General features: G+C 43.2%; 1 protein-coding gene across 7 annotated transcripts in view; it reads left to right on the plus strand.

The window, feature by feature from the left end:
* Nucleotides 1-17,413, plus strand: part of ASXL2 (ASXL transcriptional regulator 2) — a 245,057-nt gene that overhangs the window by 48,777 nt on the left and 178,867 nt on the right. For all 7 annotated transcript variants that reach the window (XM_050948704.1, XM_050948702.1, XM_050948703.1 and 4 more), the window contains one exon: nucleotides 12,255-12,337. In XM_050948704.1, the coding sequence (XP_050804661.1) occupies nucleotides 12,282-12,337 (56 nt within the window). In that variant the 5' untranslated portion in view covers nucleotides 12,255-12,281. The remainder of the gene's footprint in view (nucleotides 1-12,254; nucleotides 12,338-17,413) is intronic.

Genomic DNA, 17,413 nt, shown 5'->3' on the forward strand with positions numbered 1-17,413 from the left:
ACATTTTTGGTGAACACATTGGTCTTGGTTGACCACTATGTTGGTGAATAAGTTCTTGGAAAAAGGAATGGTCAGGAAATTGTAAAAACAAGTGTGATTTTATTAAAAGCTTTGGATACAAACACACAAAATCAATTGCAAATAATAGTAAATGTCAAATTATTTGCTATTTGACTACCACAGAACACAGCATTGCATTCCTCCACATGCATCGTAAGGTGAAGTGAATGAAGAAGTGCACATATGTGCATACAGTAACTCCTCACGTAGTCGTTCCGCTTAATGTTGTTTTGTTACATTGCTGATCAATTAGGGAACATACTTGTTTAAAGTTGCAATGCTCCACTCTTACATTGTTTGGCTGCCTGCTTTCTCCACAGCTGGCAGCCTCTCTATGCCCCCCCCCCACGACCCCCAGCCCCTTCTGCCGTCAGACCCTGCGGATCAGTGCCTTCCCCCTCTTCCCCCCACCTCCTGTCCGTGGCAATCAGCTGACTTGAGGCGTTTTGGAGGCAGGAGAAAGGGGGGAGGAGCAAGGACTCGGCACACAGGCTCCCCCTCCCTCCCCTGCCTCCCGAATGCCACAATCAGCTGGCTTGCAGCGTTTAGAAGGGAGGGGAGGGAGGGGGAGGAGCTAGGATGCAGTGAGCAAAGTAAAGGGGGAGAAGGTGCGGGGGGAGAAGAGGCGGGTTAAGGGTGGAGGCTTGGGGGAAGGAGTGGAGCGGGCAGGCTGAGGGTTGAGCCCCCTGCCCCTGGTGCTTGTAGAGTAGAGGAAGCTGCCCTGAAACCTACCCCCCTCCCATTTACATTCATTCTTACGGAGAAATTGGATTCGCTTAACATTGTTTCACTTAGTCACATTTTTCAGGAACAGAACTATAACGTTAAGTGAGGTGTTCCTGTATGTGCACAAGGCATCTTTTAGTTCCCTTGCTTGCCTGGACTCAACCCCAGTGATGACGGGTGCACTTTCTGGTTGCCTGTACAAACCATTAGTGTCCTTGAAACTGCTCCAGGTGAAAATTCTTGCCTTTACCCTCACTGATTTTGTGACGTGCTATGCCTTGCGCACAATGTGGATGACATGTACCACACTGGCATTCAAATGGTTTTGTAGGCAGCGCCATCTTGGCTTCAACATGCCAAATGTGTATTCTAGCATCATCTGCAATTACATTAGTGTGTAATTAAACCTTCTGCCGGGTGCTCTGTGGTCAGGGTACAATTTTATGAACTAGGGCAGTAGAGTGTAAAATAGCAGGAGGCACAGTCACCATGTTGATAACTCTTGTTCGGAATGAGTAAGATCCCTGCTTGTCCAAACAGGTAACTGATATTGGTGTGCTGATGAGATCTGGCATGCACCTTCCTTGTACATCGCATATTGATGATCATGAACCTGTCTTTATGATCAGCCAACGCCTGCAGAATGATGTAGTGCTATTTGCTGGTGACATATTCAAGGGCTTCTAATGGTGGGCAAACTGTAGGCACGTGAGTGCCATTGATGTACCTGGGAGAACTTGGGAAGCCTATTCTCCTAAAACCAGCTGGTATTTCATGCACATTAGCTATGTCTACCACCTATTGTAAACCATTGTATGATTGCCTCACAAACTCCCACTGCCACAGCAGTGACACTTGACTTGCCAATACTAAATGAGTTAACCATGGACCCGTAGCAGTCTTCCTGGTCACTGTAGTAACCTGTTTCTGTACTGGTATGGCCTCCCTTGTTTGCATGTCCTGCTACTGGAGGATTGGAACAAGCTCCTCGCATAGCTCCATGGCCCTATGTTGTTTAACATTTTATCAGTCACATGGAAGAAAACATAGTCATGACTGATTAAGTTGGCGGATGACACAAAAATTGGGGAGGGGGAAATAATAGAGGACAGGTCACTGCTACAGAGTGTTGTGGATCACTTGGTAAGTTTTTCTCGTCAATCACACTTCTACATAGAGTGTTACTACAGATCAAGCAGGGATCAAGATTAATGGCCTCAGTGTGGTGCCACCAACACTGGTTCTCCTCTCGACTGGATCTCTGTAGTAACTCCAGTCTCACTCCCATTGCACCTGGATTTGATCTCTCAGGACCATGTTTGGCTGCTCCACCCAGATCTGCATTCCCTTCATTCAACATCCTGGAAACTCCATAGCTAAATCCCAGAGAAAAGGTTTGCTCAGAGAAGGTTGGTAGGTGTTACCAATTAGTAGAAAGCCCTCCACCAGGGCTGCCTACCTATCAAAATGGAAGTGGTTCTTGATTTGGGCTTGCCAAACTGGAGTCTCACTGATGTATTCATCCATCCAACATATACTCACTTTTTTTTTTTGCTCTTGAAACAGCAAGGTTTAGCAATTTCCTCTATCAAGGTTCATCTGGCAGCAGTATTTGCTTTCCCTCCTTGCATGGATAGCCATTCTGTTTTTTTCAAATTATGACACATTCCTTAAAGGCCTGGAAAGGTTGTACCCTCAATTAAGAGAGCCCTTTTCCCCCTTGTGGCTTGAACCTGGTCTTGTCTAAATGTATGGGACCACCATTTGAGCCTTTAGCAATGTGCTCCTTACTATACCTTTCTTGGAAAGTGGTTTTCCTAATTGCCATCACTTCTGCCAGAAAAGTCTCTGAACTGCATTCCCTGGTATTCGAGCCACGATGTACATTCTTTAAAGATAAGGTATATTTACGACCTCATCTGAGTTTCCTCCCTAAAGTAGTTTCAGAATTTCTTAGCAATCAAGCTACTTACCTGCAGTTTCCCCAAAACCTCATGCAAATAGGAGTGAAGGACAACACACGTTGGACATCAGATGAGCACTAGCATTCTACATAGATGGCCAAACTGTTTCAGAGGTCCACTCAGCTGTTCCTGGCTATAGTGGACATAATGAAAGGTCTCCCAATCTCCTCACAGACAACTTTGTTTTGGATAAGATAATTTGCCTGTTCATAACAAGTACAGATACACAAAGTGTTTTACCACCAAGATATGTGAGTGCTTTGCTCAGCGCATCTTCTGAAAGCTGACAAACACCTATTGGCATGTACTATATAAACTGAAAATTCTCTTAAGGTGATTAAAGCTGTTATTTCTGATCCTCTGGTTGGCTTCTCTGTAACACTAAAAGATGGAAAAACCTGCAATACCAACAATGTGGTGGGAATCCTGTAGAGGGCTGTAGACTTGCTTCCATTTAGAGTCAATATCTGGTTAAACCACCAGTAGAAGCTCCTCAAATAATTAAACACTTTATTCAAGTAATAAAATTCTCTTTAAACCAGCATTGGGAGCAGGAGAGAAATTGCTTAGTCTGATGGTGATGTCCTGACCAGTGCTGGTATCAGTCTTATTGCCAGAACATCACTACAGGCAGGTGGCTAAGAAATGCCTGTTTTGATCTAGAACTCCCTTTCCAAAGCTGGTACTGTTTGCAGGTGGATGAATGGTGCTCATTTGGTGTGAGCATTCTAAACAGTGCACTGACGTAAACAAGGTCAGCTTAGTTTTAGAACTGCAACAGCACTGATAGGCATAAGAAGAAAAGCCTTTTGGATAAAGCTGCCTTTGCCGAAGAGACTAGACAGGATTGCGGATCCAAGGCTATTCTTTTAAGCTGGCAAGCAGGAGCTCTCTGAGAGGTGTGAACTGTTTCCATTAATCTCGATAGGCTATTAATTTTAAAAACGTAATTGTACTAATTTTAAATATCAGTGTTAACTATTTCAGCATTGATCAAAGAACACAAACAAGAGGGATGATCCTTTAATAAAAGTTCTGCATTGTGTATTGTTTATTATGTTTCAGGTTGGTATTAAGTAGGCAGAGCTTTTACTCCTGCTTTAGGAAATATAGTCACAGAAATTAGAAATAGAAAGGACCATGTCCAGTCGAGTTGATTCCGTCCTATCAGCCAGTACAGTATTCTGCACGGTGTATATTGTTTATGTGGCTATAAATTGTGGCCACAAGGTGTCGCTCACGATTCACTTTCAGATGTGCTTTAGCTGGTTTCTGTGGCAGGAGGACAGTGTATTCCTTAAAGGTAGCGATGAACTTAAGATCTAGGTGAAGCTATCCTCTCCCCACATGGGATTTAAACGCATACTGGTGTCTTCATGTTGGCATGTGTTTAAAGTTCAGTAAATGATGACTTATCCCTCTTCTCTACTGTTGTAGTACTTTATTTCCTCTTGTTTTCCCCATTTCTTTTTGGTCTCATTTGCTGGTGCTTCCTTGCATGCTATCATGTTTGTATTGGTGGTGGCACTGAAAAACTCAGTTATCATCTCAGGTCACATTGATAACCCAGCAGAAGAGTTCTGTGTAGCAGAACTTCATAATGAGTCTTTTCCTCTTCCCTATAAAGTTCCAGCTGAGAAGGAAATTGTTCCTGGCAGAGTAAATCTGAGACACAGCAGCTATTGTCTTTAAGTGAAAATAGCAAATATTGTCTGATGGCTTTTTTCCCTTCAACGAGAGAGAAAATGGCCCCATTTCACTAAAGTGGGTGTAGAATGTGCAGTATATGCAGCAAGTTCTAACACCTACAGTAATGGGAATTTTAGAAGCTTTCACTTGTTTTGTAATTGTGCTCAGTTTTTGCTAGTCACTGTGGATAATTAATTATGCTTTGGAGATGGAGGGAGATATGTGATATCCAAAGTAGCCTTATCCTGAATCATAGTGACCACTGTACTTTTATATCTAGAGCTATCTGGTGTCACTATTTATAATAGTATGCAGTGAGGTTGTAGGTGTGTGGTCCCAGGATATTAGGGAGACAAGGCGGGTAAGGCAATATCTTTAGTAGGACCAACTTTTGTTGATGAGAGAGCAAGAGATGCTTTTGAGGTTCAGGTCAGGAAGAGCTCTGTGAAGCTCAAAAGCTTGTCTCTCTCTGGCCTTGTCTACACTACGGGCAGAGATGGATCTCAGTTACTCAAATTCAGGTATGTGAATAACGTAGCTGAAGTCAACTTACTTAGATCTACTTACCTCAGGGTCCACACTATGCTATGTCGATGGGAGATGCTCTCCTATCGACTCCCCTTGTGCTTCTCATTCAGGTAGAGTACAGGTGTCGACGGGAGGGTGATCTGCGGTTGACTTAGTGGGTCCTCACTAGACCCACTAAATGAAGACCCACTAAATCGACCGCTGATGCATCGATCACTGTGCGTCCATCTCCCAGTAAGTGTAGACAAGCCCACCTGCAACAGAAGTTGGTCTAATAAAAGATATTACTAAACCAACCCATGTCACACCATATTTATGGCTTTTTGCAACAATTTATAACCCACTTAACCCCCCCATATACATACACGCATAACCCTTCACCCCCTCCCCGGTTTTTTTTTTCTTTCATTCTCTGATTAGAGGGGTGTTAACAGGCCATTTCACCATTCATTGTCTACAGTAAAGACTGGAACAAATAACACACGAAAGGTGCATAACACACGAAAGGTGCAAACAATAGTTCTTCTGCTCCTTCACCATTCTCTTTAGTTGTCTTCCTTACTGCTTAGTGTACAGGTCCGACAGTCATATATTGTTATCTTTTGTACTGCAGTAATGCCTTGTATACATGCATCTGAGTTCCTATATAACACAAGCCATAGAATTTCATCCAGTAACTCTTCCATGAAGACCTGTAATCTGTGGTTGACTTAAAGCATATTTTCTAATCCTTAATTTTGAAGACTGAAAGCGATGAAGCCACTACATCCTTTGGTAAATTGTTTCAGTGGTTAATTACCCTTATTGTTACAAATTTGCACCTTTTATTTTCGGTTAGAATGTATCTAGCTTCAGTTTCCAAGCATTGGATTGTCTGATATGTGTCTGCTAGATTAAGGTGCATGCTATTTTCTGCCTTCATAGGTACTTCTATACTATGATCCAGTCATCTCTTAAACTTTTGATTTGAGCCCAGTCTATTTAGCTCAATGTCTCACTGTACAATAGCATGTTTTCCAGGCTTCAAATCATTCTTGTGATTCATCTTTGAACCCTGTCCAATTGTTCAGTGTTTTTTAAAGTGTGGACACTAGTATTGAATACAGTGATCCAGCAGTGATTATGCCAGTGCTCTGTACTATTTGATGTTCTTGTATTTATACGTCCGAGGATTGAATTACTGTTTTAGCCCCAGCACTATGCTATGTACTAAGACCTGAAAAGGGTTAGAAAAGCAACCTATATTCTGTACATTTATCTGAATAGTATGAGGAATATCAAAACTTGTTTTCCTCCTCCTTGGTCGATATTTCCTTGGAATTGCATATGGCACAAGTCGGAGTTTTCTCATCAGGAACTGAAGAGATGAAAGTGTTTAATGTTTGGGAGAAAAATTCTCCTACTCAGAATCTTAACCACTTCCTATATTTCCTGGAAAATTCTATGCATGGACTAAAGGACTGTTGGAATGAGACTATATCACAAATATCAAGAAAGTGAGCCAAAGAGGGGAAGATGAGAGATGAATTTCTGATGTGAAGCGGAATTATTTTTGTCTTAGACAAACATCAGAACGTAATATAAGAATGGCCATACTGGGTCAGACCAAAGGTCCATCTAGCCCAGTATCCTGTCTTTTGACAGTGGCCAGTGCCAGGTGCCCAGAGGGAATGAACAAAATAGGGAATCATCAAGTGATCCATCCTCTGTCACCCATTCCCAGCTTCTGGCAAACAGAGGCTAGGGACACCATCCCTGCCCATCTTGGCTAATAGCCATTGATGGACCTATCCTCCATGAATTTATCTAGCTCTTTTTTGAACCCTGTTATAATCTTGGCCTTCACAACATCCTCTGGCAAAGAGTTCCACAGGTTGACTGTGCATTGTGTGATGAAATACTTCCTTTTGTTTTGTTTCAAACCAACTGCCTTTTAATTTCATTTGGTGACCTCTAGTTCGTGTGTTATGAGGGGGAATAAAGAACACTTCCTTATTTACTTTCTCCACACCAGTCATTATTTTATAGACCACTATCATATTCCCCCTTCGTAGTCTTTTCCAAGATGAAAAGTCCCAATCTTATTAATCTCTCTTCATACGGAAGCTGTTCCATACCCCTAATATTTTTGTTGCCCTTTTCTGAACCTTTTCCAATTCCAGTATATCTTTTTTTGAGATGGGGTGACCTCATCTGCACACAGTATTAAAGATGTGGCTATACCATGGATTTCTGTCGAGGCATTCCCAACATTCTGTTAGCTTTTTCGACTGCCGCTGCACATTGCACAAGAAACAGCAGAACACTAACTTATTTTCCCCTTTGTCATCTTTTGATTTATATTGCATAAAGCCCTTCATGGTTTGGATCCTTGCTTCTTGTGCTTTAAGCATAAGAATGGCCCTACTGGCTCAGACCAATAGTCTATCTAGCTCAGAATCCTGTTGTGACTGGAGTCTCAAGGGGCCATGCTGAGATTGCTGTGACTGCTCAGTTGGGCAAACCCCACAGAATGTGATAGACAATCCTTCAAACTAGCAACAAAACAGCTTCCACAACACCTTACTGGTTACCCAGAAACCAAAAACACAGTTCCCTTAAAACAATCCAGACTTGAGCTCCCACCCAGACAGTGAAGTCAAATATGATGAGGATTACTGAAAATCTTGTTCATATACAAAATTCTACCAATCCCAAAGAATTGGACACTTTACCCACACCAAGTTAACAAATATCTCAGATCTTACCCAAATACACGCTTACAGCCAGTTGTTATTAACTAAGGTTTATTACATAAGAACAGCCACACTGGGTCAGACCAAAGGTCCATCAAGCCCAGTATCCTGTCCTCTGACAGTGGCCAATGCCAGGTGCCCCAGAGGGAATGAACAGAACAGGTTATCATCAAGTGATCCATGCCCTGTCACCCAATCCCAGCTTCTGGCAAACAGAAGCTAGGGACACCATTCCTGCCCATTCTGGCTAATAGCCATTGGACCTATTTTCCATGAATCTATCTAGCTACCTTTTGAACCCCGTTATAGTATTGGGCTTCACAACACCCTCTGGCAAGGAGTTCCACAGGTTGACAGTGTGTTGCATGAAAAGACACTTTCTTGTTTGTTTTAAACCTACCTATTTAATTAATTGGTTTAACCCTAGTTTTTTAGTTTTCATTGGAACAACTTACCAAGGGTTGTGCCATCACTGTCTATTCATTCATTGATCTAGGTGCTTTGATAATAAAAATGAGTCTCAGTCTTGAACCAGGACTCTTAATAAGGATTGCTTTTGATGCAGGAACATTCTCTCTCTCTCTCTCTCTCTCTCTCTCTCACACACACACACACACACACACACACACACACACACACACACACACACACACACACACTGGCAATACTTGGAAAATACTCATTTTCTGGAGGCAGTGAAGGAATTGGACATCCATTTGACTGAGTGCTGTCTAGGTACTCTTAATTGATTCTGTCATTGTATTCTCTGAGCATGTAGCACACATTTAAAAACACAAATATCCATGTATTTCTTCCTTCCCACTCAGTAAGAAAAACTAGTTCACACACAAAAGACCCTATAAGGTTAGTCAAAGAGATTATTGTGGGAAAGCCAAGTTGAAGAGACAAGGTTTGCATTTAGTTCTGAATTGGATGAGTTTAGTAGTTTATTCTTAATTCTTCTAGTAGTGAATTTCACAGCTGATGTCCTGCTCCTCTTAAGGCTGTTTCCAGTGCTCATGGGCCTCTCTCTTTTGGTAGGCAGTTAGCTGTATTCCACTGGAATAATGTCGTGGTTTCAAAGAAAGACTTGATTGGGATGATGTTAATACTGACCTGTGTTACTGAGCAAAATGGCTGCTGCATTTTGTACCAGTTGAAGCTTTTTCAGGATATGTGACTTCATTCTGAGAAGAATTACAGTAATTGAATATGTGGCTTGTAGTATCTGGATCTACTTCTGATGAGATGGGACACAATCTTATTCCATCTAGAAATGTTCATCAGTATAGAACACTTACATTCTGGAGGAAGGAAGAATATTTGTAGTATCTTCTGAACTGTAGATTTTTTTCTTTTTTCACCGTTTCTCCTCTTCCCAACCTCCCTGTGATGATTTGGGTAATCTGACATCCTATGAATTCTGGTTGGTATTATGAAGCTGTTATAGCAATTTTCATATTATTGAATAACTATGGTATGTGGATTCTGTCAAAGGCTGACAGAGCTGTGTCACATCTCTGCTAGACTAGGGACAATACAGTCATTAAATCTAAATGGTTAGCTATTCAGATGGAAACAACTTGGGACCATCGGGTTAGCCCAAGCCTCAGAGAACCAGTATTCTTCTGCCCTCAACAGGTGACTGGCATTTAGAGCAATGGAAAATCTCTAGCAGCAGAACAAAGGAATCAGATGTTGGTGTTGCCACATATAAACTTGAGGGACTCAGACACAGGAAGCTTTGGGCAGGAAAAGAAGTTGGGGGTATGCTTTCATAGCAGAGAGGGCTCAGTTCAGCTGTCCAGACGGGTAGCCATGTTAGCCTGTGTCAGCAAAAGCAACGAGGAGTCCTTATGGCACTTTAGAGACTAACACATTTATTTGGGCATAAGCTTTTGTGGGCTAAAATCCACTTCATCAGATGCATGGAGTGGAAAATATAGTAGGAAGGTATAAATACACAGTTTAACTGTGTGACCAACCAAGGTCAGAAAATGCAAGCTGAGCTAGAGGGGAAGAAAAGCTACCTGGTTCAGAAGTCAAGCCATGAACTGCAGACGTGTCTTGGACACCCACAGGGGACCTGGACCCCTGCCCAAAGTATACTCCACAGTGTTGAGGAAAGTGAAACAAGGAGTGTGTGTGTAGGGATTATTATTTTTGTATAGATCTGTGTATTTCTTGTGCTACTAAAGAAAGAGAGTGATGTTTTAGAACCCTGCACAAAGCGTTTTGTGTTATACCTATCATGCTGTTGTTTTAATGTTGATGGAAAATATGGGCCCAAAGAGTCCAAGGTGTTAATATGACCCTGTCACAATTCAACATTAAACAATTATAAATGATATTTCAAATGCATAGGCATCAGCTTACTTAATACCATGGCAAACATGCTAGGAAATTCTGGATAGCTCAGTGGTTTGCGCATTGGCCTGCTAAACCCCGGGTTGGGAGTTCAGTCCTTGAGGGGGCCATTTGGGGTTGGTCCTGCTTTGAGCAGGGGGTTGGACAAGATGATCTCTTGAGGTCCCTTCCAACCCTAATAATAATCTATGATTCTGTGTTAGAGGTTAAAGGTTAGAAATGTATTGATTGAAACACAAAAGGAAAAGAATTAAAACTCACCAAAAAGCATTGAAACAGGAATTGAGTGATTATGCAAAATCAACTTAATGAAAACCTGTCAACTTCCTCAATAATCACTAGAGTAGATCTTTTAGAAAAACATCCAATCTTGATTTAAAAATTGTAAGTGATGGTGGATACTCCATGACCTTTGGTAAATTGCTTTACCAAATTTACGTCTTGTTTGCGGACTGGTTTTACAATGGTGCCCCTCGAAGAGGTAAACTGTAAATCAGAAAGCTCACACCTTAGGGTGGAGTTCTCGGAGAAGGTGTGCTTAAGCCAATGGTCCCCAAGCTTTTTTGTCCATATCCCCCTTACCTGGTCTGTGTTTCCCCAGGAGCCATGGTCAGGAGCTGGGGCCGGGGGCAATTCTGGCACTGCAGCTGGGGCTGAGGCTGCGGGCCTAGGGGCTGTGGTCAAAGCTGGGCCTGTGGCTGATGGCAGGGCTGGAGTGGAGCTGGGGGCAGAGCAGGGTTGGGTGAGTCTCTCTCCCTGTCCCCCTGTGGGGGCTGGCCCAGGCCCTGGTGCACTTCCCTGAAAGTTCTTCCATGCCCACTAGGTGGGCATACCCTAGAGTTTGGGGACCACTGTCTTAAGCTATGGTGGCAGGCCTGAAGAGTTCTAGGGATAAGGTGTTTGGACTGTGAGGACTTACCTCTCAGGTGCAGGTGCTAGAGGACATGCACCCTAAGAGTGTGCCTAAAGTCTCCAAGGCAGGGATCATGCCTGGACTCTGTTCAGTTAGAATCATAGGACTGCAGATCGAGGGACGTGATCATTCCCCTCTATTTGACATTGGTGAAGCCTCATCTGGAGTGCTGTGTCCAGTTTTGGGCCCCACACTACAAGAAGGATGTGGAAAAACTGGAAAGAGTTCAGCGGAAGGCAACCAAAATGATTAGGGAGCTGGAGCACATGACCTATGAAGTGAAGCTGAGAGAATTGGGATTGTTTAGTCTACAGAAGAGAAGACTGAGGGGGGATTTGATAGCTGCTTTCAACTACCTGAAAGAGGGTTCCAAAGAGAATGGAGCTTGGCTGTTCTCAGTGGTATTAGATTACAGAACAATGAGTAATGGTCTCAAGTTGCAGTGGGGGAGGTTTAGGTTGGATATTAGGAAAAACTATTTCACTAGGAGGGTGGTGAAGCACTGGAATGGGTTACCGAGGGAGGTGGTGGAATCTCCTTCCTTAGAGGTTTTTAAGGTCAGTCTTGACAAAGCCCTGGTTGAGATGATTTAGTTGGGAATTGGTCCTGCTTTGAGCAGGGGTTTGGACTAGATAACTCCTGAGGTCCCTTCCAACCCTGATATTCTCTGATTCCAGTCACAGAATCATAGAATTCTATGATTCTATAACTGGAAGGGACCTCGAGAGGTCATCTAGTGCAGTCCCCTACACTCATGGCAGGACTAAGTATTAGCTAGACTTAAAGAGCACAGGATCCAGTGGTCAGTTCCGTCACAGCAGTCTGAGTGTCCAATAGAAGATGTTCGTCTAGCTCTGTGACATTCCACCCCCCCCCCGCCCCGCCTTCAGTTTCATGTACATGCTAAAACAGGCATCCTGCTGTTTTTCAGGATACAGCACTATTTTCAACTTGTAAGTTTTTCTGATGGTGTAGCCTATATAGACCAATCTGATTTGTCCATCCACTTAAGTGAGAACTAAAAATCCCAATTACTTTCAGTTTTAAATGGTCAAAAGAAATTTGAAGATATGACACAGTATTTATGTATTTATCACCATGGCTTGCAATTATAGTCTCAGGTGAAAGGGATAGGGAAGAGATTCCTGTCTCCTAGTGCTCCCTGGAGACATGAAAACTGTTAAGTGTGGATTTACTTAGGATAAGAGATTTTGTTTTTTGAAAAATTGAAGATAAGTAATTTTGCCCTCTTCATCTTTTCATGCATGCCAGGTCCTGGAGAAATACCCCAATACTCCTATGAGCCATAAAGAGATTCTTCAAGTTATCCAGAAAGAAGGACTGAAAGAAATCAGGTGAGTTGCTCTACCATTCAGTCCTATCTTATGCATTTTTTTGGTTACTAAAGATAAAATTGTAAATTGTTCAAGTGCATAAAGAACTTAGGCCGTTAAATTCTATTTTATGAAATAATTCTCAGGTGACTTAAGGTTGTGAATTTTACTCCAAGTGATTCATGCAGTTCATAATTCGTTTCTAAGGAAGCTCTGTCTATCTTTGTTCTGCAGCCCTTGTAACCCCTCATGAAAAGGGACGTGCTCTGGTATTTTAGGCTCCAATCTCATTGGGATAATCTTTTTAATGCAAAACTGAAAATTACTATGTTAGCTTTTATTAACTTGTATTCACTTTTTAAAATCTGGAATTCAACATTTTTCTGGAGTGTTTTTAGCTCAGATATTGCCACATTGTACCAGTGCAGAACTGTAAAGAAAAATTAACTAGAAATGAACTAAAACAAACATGAAACTGACTTTTTCCCCCTTAAAAGAATCCCCTCCTGGCTGGCTGTGAGACTTTGCTAGTACTGAGTTCTGCCCTTACAACAGATTAGACTCAGACTCATAGACTTTAGGGTCAGAAGGGACCAATGTGATCATCTAGTCTGACCTCCTACACAAAGCAGGCCACAGAACCCTACCCATCCACTTCTATAACAAACCCCTAACCTATGTCCGAGTTATTGAAGTCTTCAAATTGTGGTTTGAAGACCTCAAGCTGCAGAGAATCCACCAGCAAGTGACCCATGCCCCACGCTGCAGAGGAAGGCGAAAAACCTCCAGGGCCTCTGCCAATCTGCCCCAGAGGAAAATTCCTTCCTGACCCTAAATATGGCGATCAGCTAAACCCTGGGCATGTGTGCAAGACTCACCAGCCAGCACTCAGGAAAGAATTCTCTGCAGTAACTCAGATCCCATCCCATCACAGACCACTGGGCATACTTATCTGCTGGTAATCAAAGATCAATTGCCAAAATTAAGCTATCCCATCATACCATTCCTTCCATAAACTTATCAAGCTTAGTCTTAAAGCCAGATATGTCTTTTGCCCCCACTACTCCCGTTGGAAGGCTGTTCCAGAACTTCACTCCTCTAATGGTTAGAAACCTTCGTCTAATTTCAAGTCTAAACTTCCTAGTGTCCAGTTTATACCCATGATCTATGAGAGTGAGCATGACTGACCAGAACAAGTCTCTTCTCAAAGTGCTCCTGTGAGCACAGCCTCAGCGCTCTAGGGCTACGTCTTCACTACCCGCCCTATCGGTGGGTAGCAATCGATTCCTCGGGGATTGCTATATCGCGTCTCATCTAGACGCGATATATCGATCCCCGAACGCACATATATCGATTCTGGAACTCCACCAACCCCAACAGAGTTGCGGAGTCGACATGGGGAGCCGCGGACATCGATCCCGTGCCATGAGGACGGTGAGTAATTTGATCTTAGATACTTCGACTTCAGCTATGTTATTCACGTAGCTGAAGTTGCGTATCTGAGATCGATTTTCCCCCGTAGTGTAGACCAGCCCTAGGACTTGTGTCTAAGATGGTGTCCTCAGACTGGTAAAAAGGCTGTGGTTAAGGGAGGAAGGAGCATAACACTAGGTCACACTGACCCAGTCCTCATAAGAAAAAAGCAGAGGTCTCCTCATGCTGCCTGTTTAAAGAACAGCTCAAGGCTGAAGATGAGTCCTGTTGGCATCCCCTCGGGTACCAGTCACTGTGCTTTGGTACATGCCTTTTGTGCATGTCTCACCTGGAAGAATCCTTGGCACTGAAGCTCCTGGAACTGACATCATCAGTATCCGGGACTCTGGTACTGATGACTTTCATCTGTTTGCCCTCAGTACCATCTTTCCCAGTAGCAAAAGCTTCCACAGTACTGGGAAAAGAGTCAGCTCACCCTGAATCGCCACTGCTCTCCTCTGTGATGGGAATACCATTCATGCGATCAACCATTTGTACCATTATGGTATCAAGTCCTTCCTCAGTGCCAGCCAGAGTGGATGCTGTGGTTTTGCTTGGGACCCCAGTTAAGGTAGCTCTACCTCTATAGGAGGAATACTCCTTCCCCTCACCTCCCTCTGTTATGCCTAGAGGCTTATCACTCCAGCTGCTCTTCAAGGTCCCAGTAATTTGGTCTGTATAGCTTTGACAGGGAATCTAGAGCACTTTATTATTTCCCTACATCTAGGGGTTCCAAAGACAAGCATGGTATTGGCCCTCCTGGCCCCTTACCCCTACTATCAGTCTTGGGTATATTGTGCAGCTTGGGAATTATAGCCTGCTAAGAAGCCAGCTTCTGCCTCAAACAAGGATCTTTTCAAATAATGATCTATTAATTAAGCCTTCTTTTTCCAAATATTAATATTCTAATGGTCCTTCCTGGTCTCAGGAATGTGCCACCAAGATTATGCCTCATTAGTCTTTTAGCGACAGTGACCTTTCTCCTAATGAAGTAAATCAAGTTTTGTCATTGATCTTAAAAGGAACATAAGCAGGTCTGGGATCTTGAAAACAAACTCGTGGTGGTGGTGGTAGTAGTGCAAGTCATGTAAATGAACACTTTTACAGAACCTGATGAAGTACAAGGTCCTCATGAATCCTAATTGTACTAAGACCTTTTCAGAGGATTGGCTCTTTAGTTATAGATTCTAGACAATTTCCTCAATCTAGAGCAGATTTGATCAGGATTTACTTCTCTGAGTTTGAGTTATTTTCTTCTGGAGCCTTTAATGTTGAAGGTGGGATGAAAGTCCTATCAGCAATAAATCTAGCAGGTGTCTTAAACATGATAGCAGACTACATTGCCAAATAGATCTAACAAAAGTATGATTTCAAACTTGCTGTCATTAGCAGACTGCTGTTTTGTATGTTTGCAGCATGGTTAGAGAAGGTGGAGCAGAAGCTGTGATCCTCTTGAGCCTCTGCTCTTTTGGACTTCTCTGTCTTTCTTACTATACTACACCCTCAGTCCCCAGAATTTCTTCACAGATTAGAGAAGATGAAGCAGATCTGATGCTCATAATTCCAAATTGGTCTTGATACTCTGACAAATATGGCAATTTCCTTGAAAAACCTTATAGAATCAAGCTTAAGTATCTTTGGAGTCTATTGTATTAAATGCAAAGCTTATGTATTATTGTGAGCTGGGATTGTATGTCGCTTCTCTCGGAGGGAGATGTGATGTCAGACCTGTGAGTTCAAAGGATGATATTGAAAATGTCCTGGACAAGAATAAATTTTTGGGATTTCCTGGAGACTGCCTAAGGGGAGATTAATGCTAATTTTCAACATCCGGTTATGCAAAAGCCTTGCCTTTCTCTACTGAGTACCAGTTCCTGGAGAGGAAAGGCCCAAGCTGTATAAAGAAAGGGCTGAGCTGCCCAGCCAGGGTTCTGGTTCTGGATCAGAGGCAGTTGTGAATTTGTACCCCATAGTGAAAATCCATTTGTGTGTTTTGAAGGACTGACACCTGCCAGAGCCAGAGGTCGGAATCAGAGTGACCTCTAGTAAGCTTTTTAGCATGTGTGTAGGTTCTTTCATTGTTTTTAATGTTCTCACCTTAAGAACATAAGAACAGCCATACTGGGTCAGATCAATGGTCCATCTAGCCCAGTATCCTGTCTTCCAACAGAAGCTAGTGCAAGGTGCTTCAGAGGGAATGAAGAAACATCAAGTGATCCATAATGTGTCACTCACACCCAGCTTCTGGCAAACAGAGGCTAGGGACATTTCAGAGCATGGGGTTGCATCCCTGACCATCCTGGCTAATAGCCATCTATGGACCTATCCTCCACTAATTTATCTAGTTCTTTTTTGAACCCTGTTATAGTCTTGGCCTTCACAACATCCTTTGGCAAAGAGTTCTACAGGTTGACTGTGCGTTGTGTGAAGATATACTTATTTTTGTTTGTTTTAAACCCACTGCCTATTAATTTCATTTAGTGACTCCCTAGTTCTTGTGTTATGAGAAGGAGTAAATAACACTTCATTATTTAGTTTCTCCACACCAGTCATGATAGAGGTCTATAAAATCATATCACCCCTGTAACACAGCATGCACTCACCACCATGGCACCTCCTGCTGGTCAGTCCGGGAATTAGCTCACTCCAACCTCAGAGTGCCTGCTGCTGGCTGGTATCTCCCTACCAGTACCTGCTTCTTCGTCTCCATCACTTCTGGCCCTGTGTCCCTCTGGGATTCTGGTGCCCCTTACCTTGGGGTGCTGCCCCACAGCCATGCTCCCACACTCTGAGTCTCCCTCCCATGGGAACCCCCTCCTCCTGTGCCTACCTTGCCTCAGTGGCTATCAGCAGTTGTCATCTAGCCCCCTTTCTCTGGAGCAAACTGCAGTCTGTAATGGCCACTCATTGTTGGACCTGCTGCCTTTCTAGCCCAGCTGTCTCCCTGCAGCCCCAGTACCTCCTTTGGCCTTCCTGCCAGGCCTCAGCCTGAGAGGTAGCCAGACCTGAGCTCCCCAGCTCAGCGTGCCCCTTCTCCAGCACTGTTCTGCCGAAAGTACCTGATCTCTCCCAGGCAGCTAGGTCCTTCTCACTCCAAGGCTGGAGTGAGACTTTCATGGCTCCTCATTCATAGCCCTCTAATTAGGGCCAGCTGTGCCCTGATTGAGCTGGCCACACCTGTGGCCAGCTACCTAGCCTCTCTCCCTCAGCTGCTTTCACTCCTTCTGTCCCAGGAGTGGGGTAACGGCCCTGCTATACCCCCTTAGTGGTCTCTCTTTTCCAAGCTGAAAAGTTCTAGTTTTATTAATCTCTCATCTGAAAGCTGTTCCATATCCTTAATCATTTTTGTTGCCCTTTTCTGAACCTTTTCCAATTCCAGTATATCTTTCTATTTGAGATGGGGTGACCATATCTGCATGCAGTATTCAAGCTGTGAGCATACAACGGATTTTTATACAGAGGCATTATGATATTTTCTGTCTTACTATGTATTTCTTTATTCTTGCTTCCAAACATTCTGTTCACTTTTTGGACAGCCGTTGCACATTGAGTGGATGTTTTCAGAGAACTATTCACAGTGACTCAAAGATCTTTCTTGAGTTGTAACAGCTAATTTAGACCCCA

Source organism: Gopherus flavomarginatus, chromosome 4, assembly GCF_025201925.1.
Source record: "Gopherus flavomarginatus isolate rGopFla2 chromosome 4, rGopFla2.mat.asm, whole genome shotgun sequence".
Taxonomy (NCBI): Eukaryota; Metazoa; Chordata; order Testudines; family Testudinidae; genus Gopherus; species Gopherus flavomarginatus.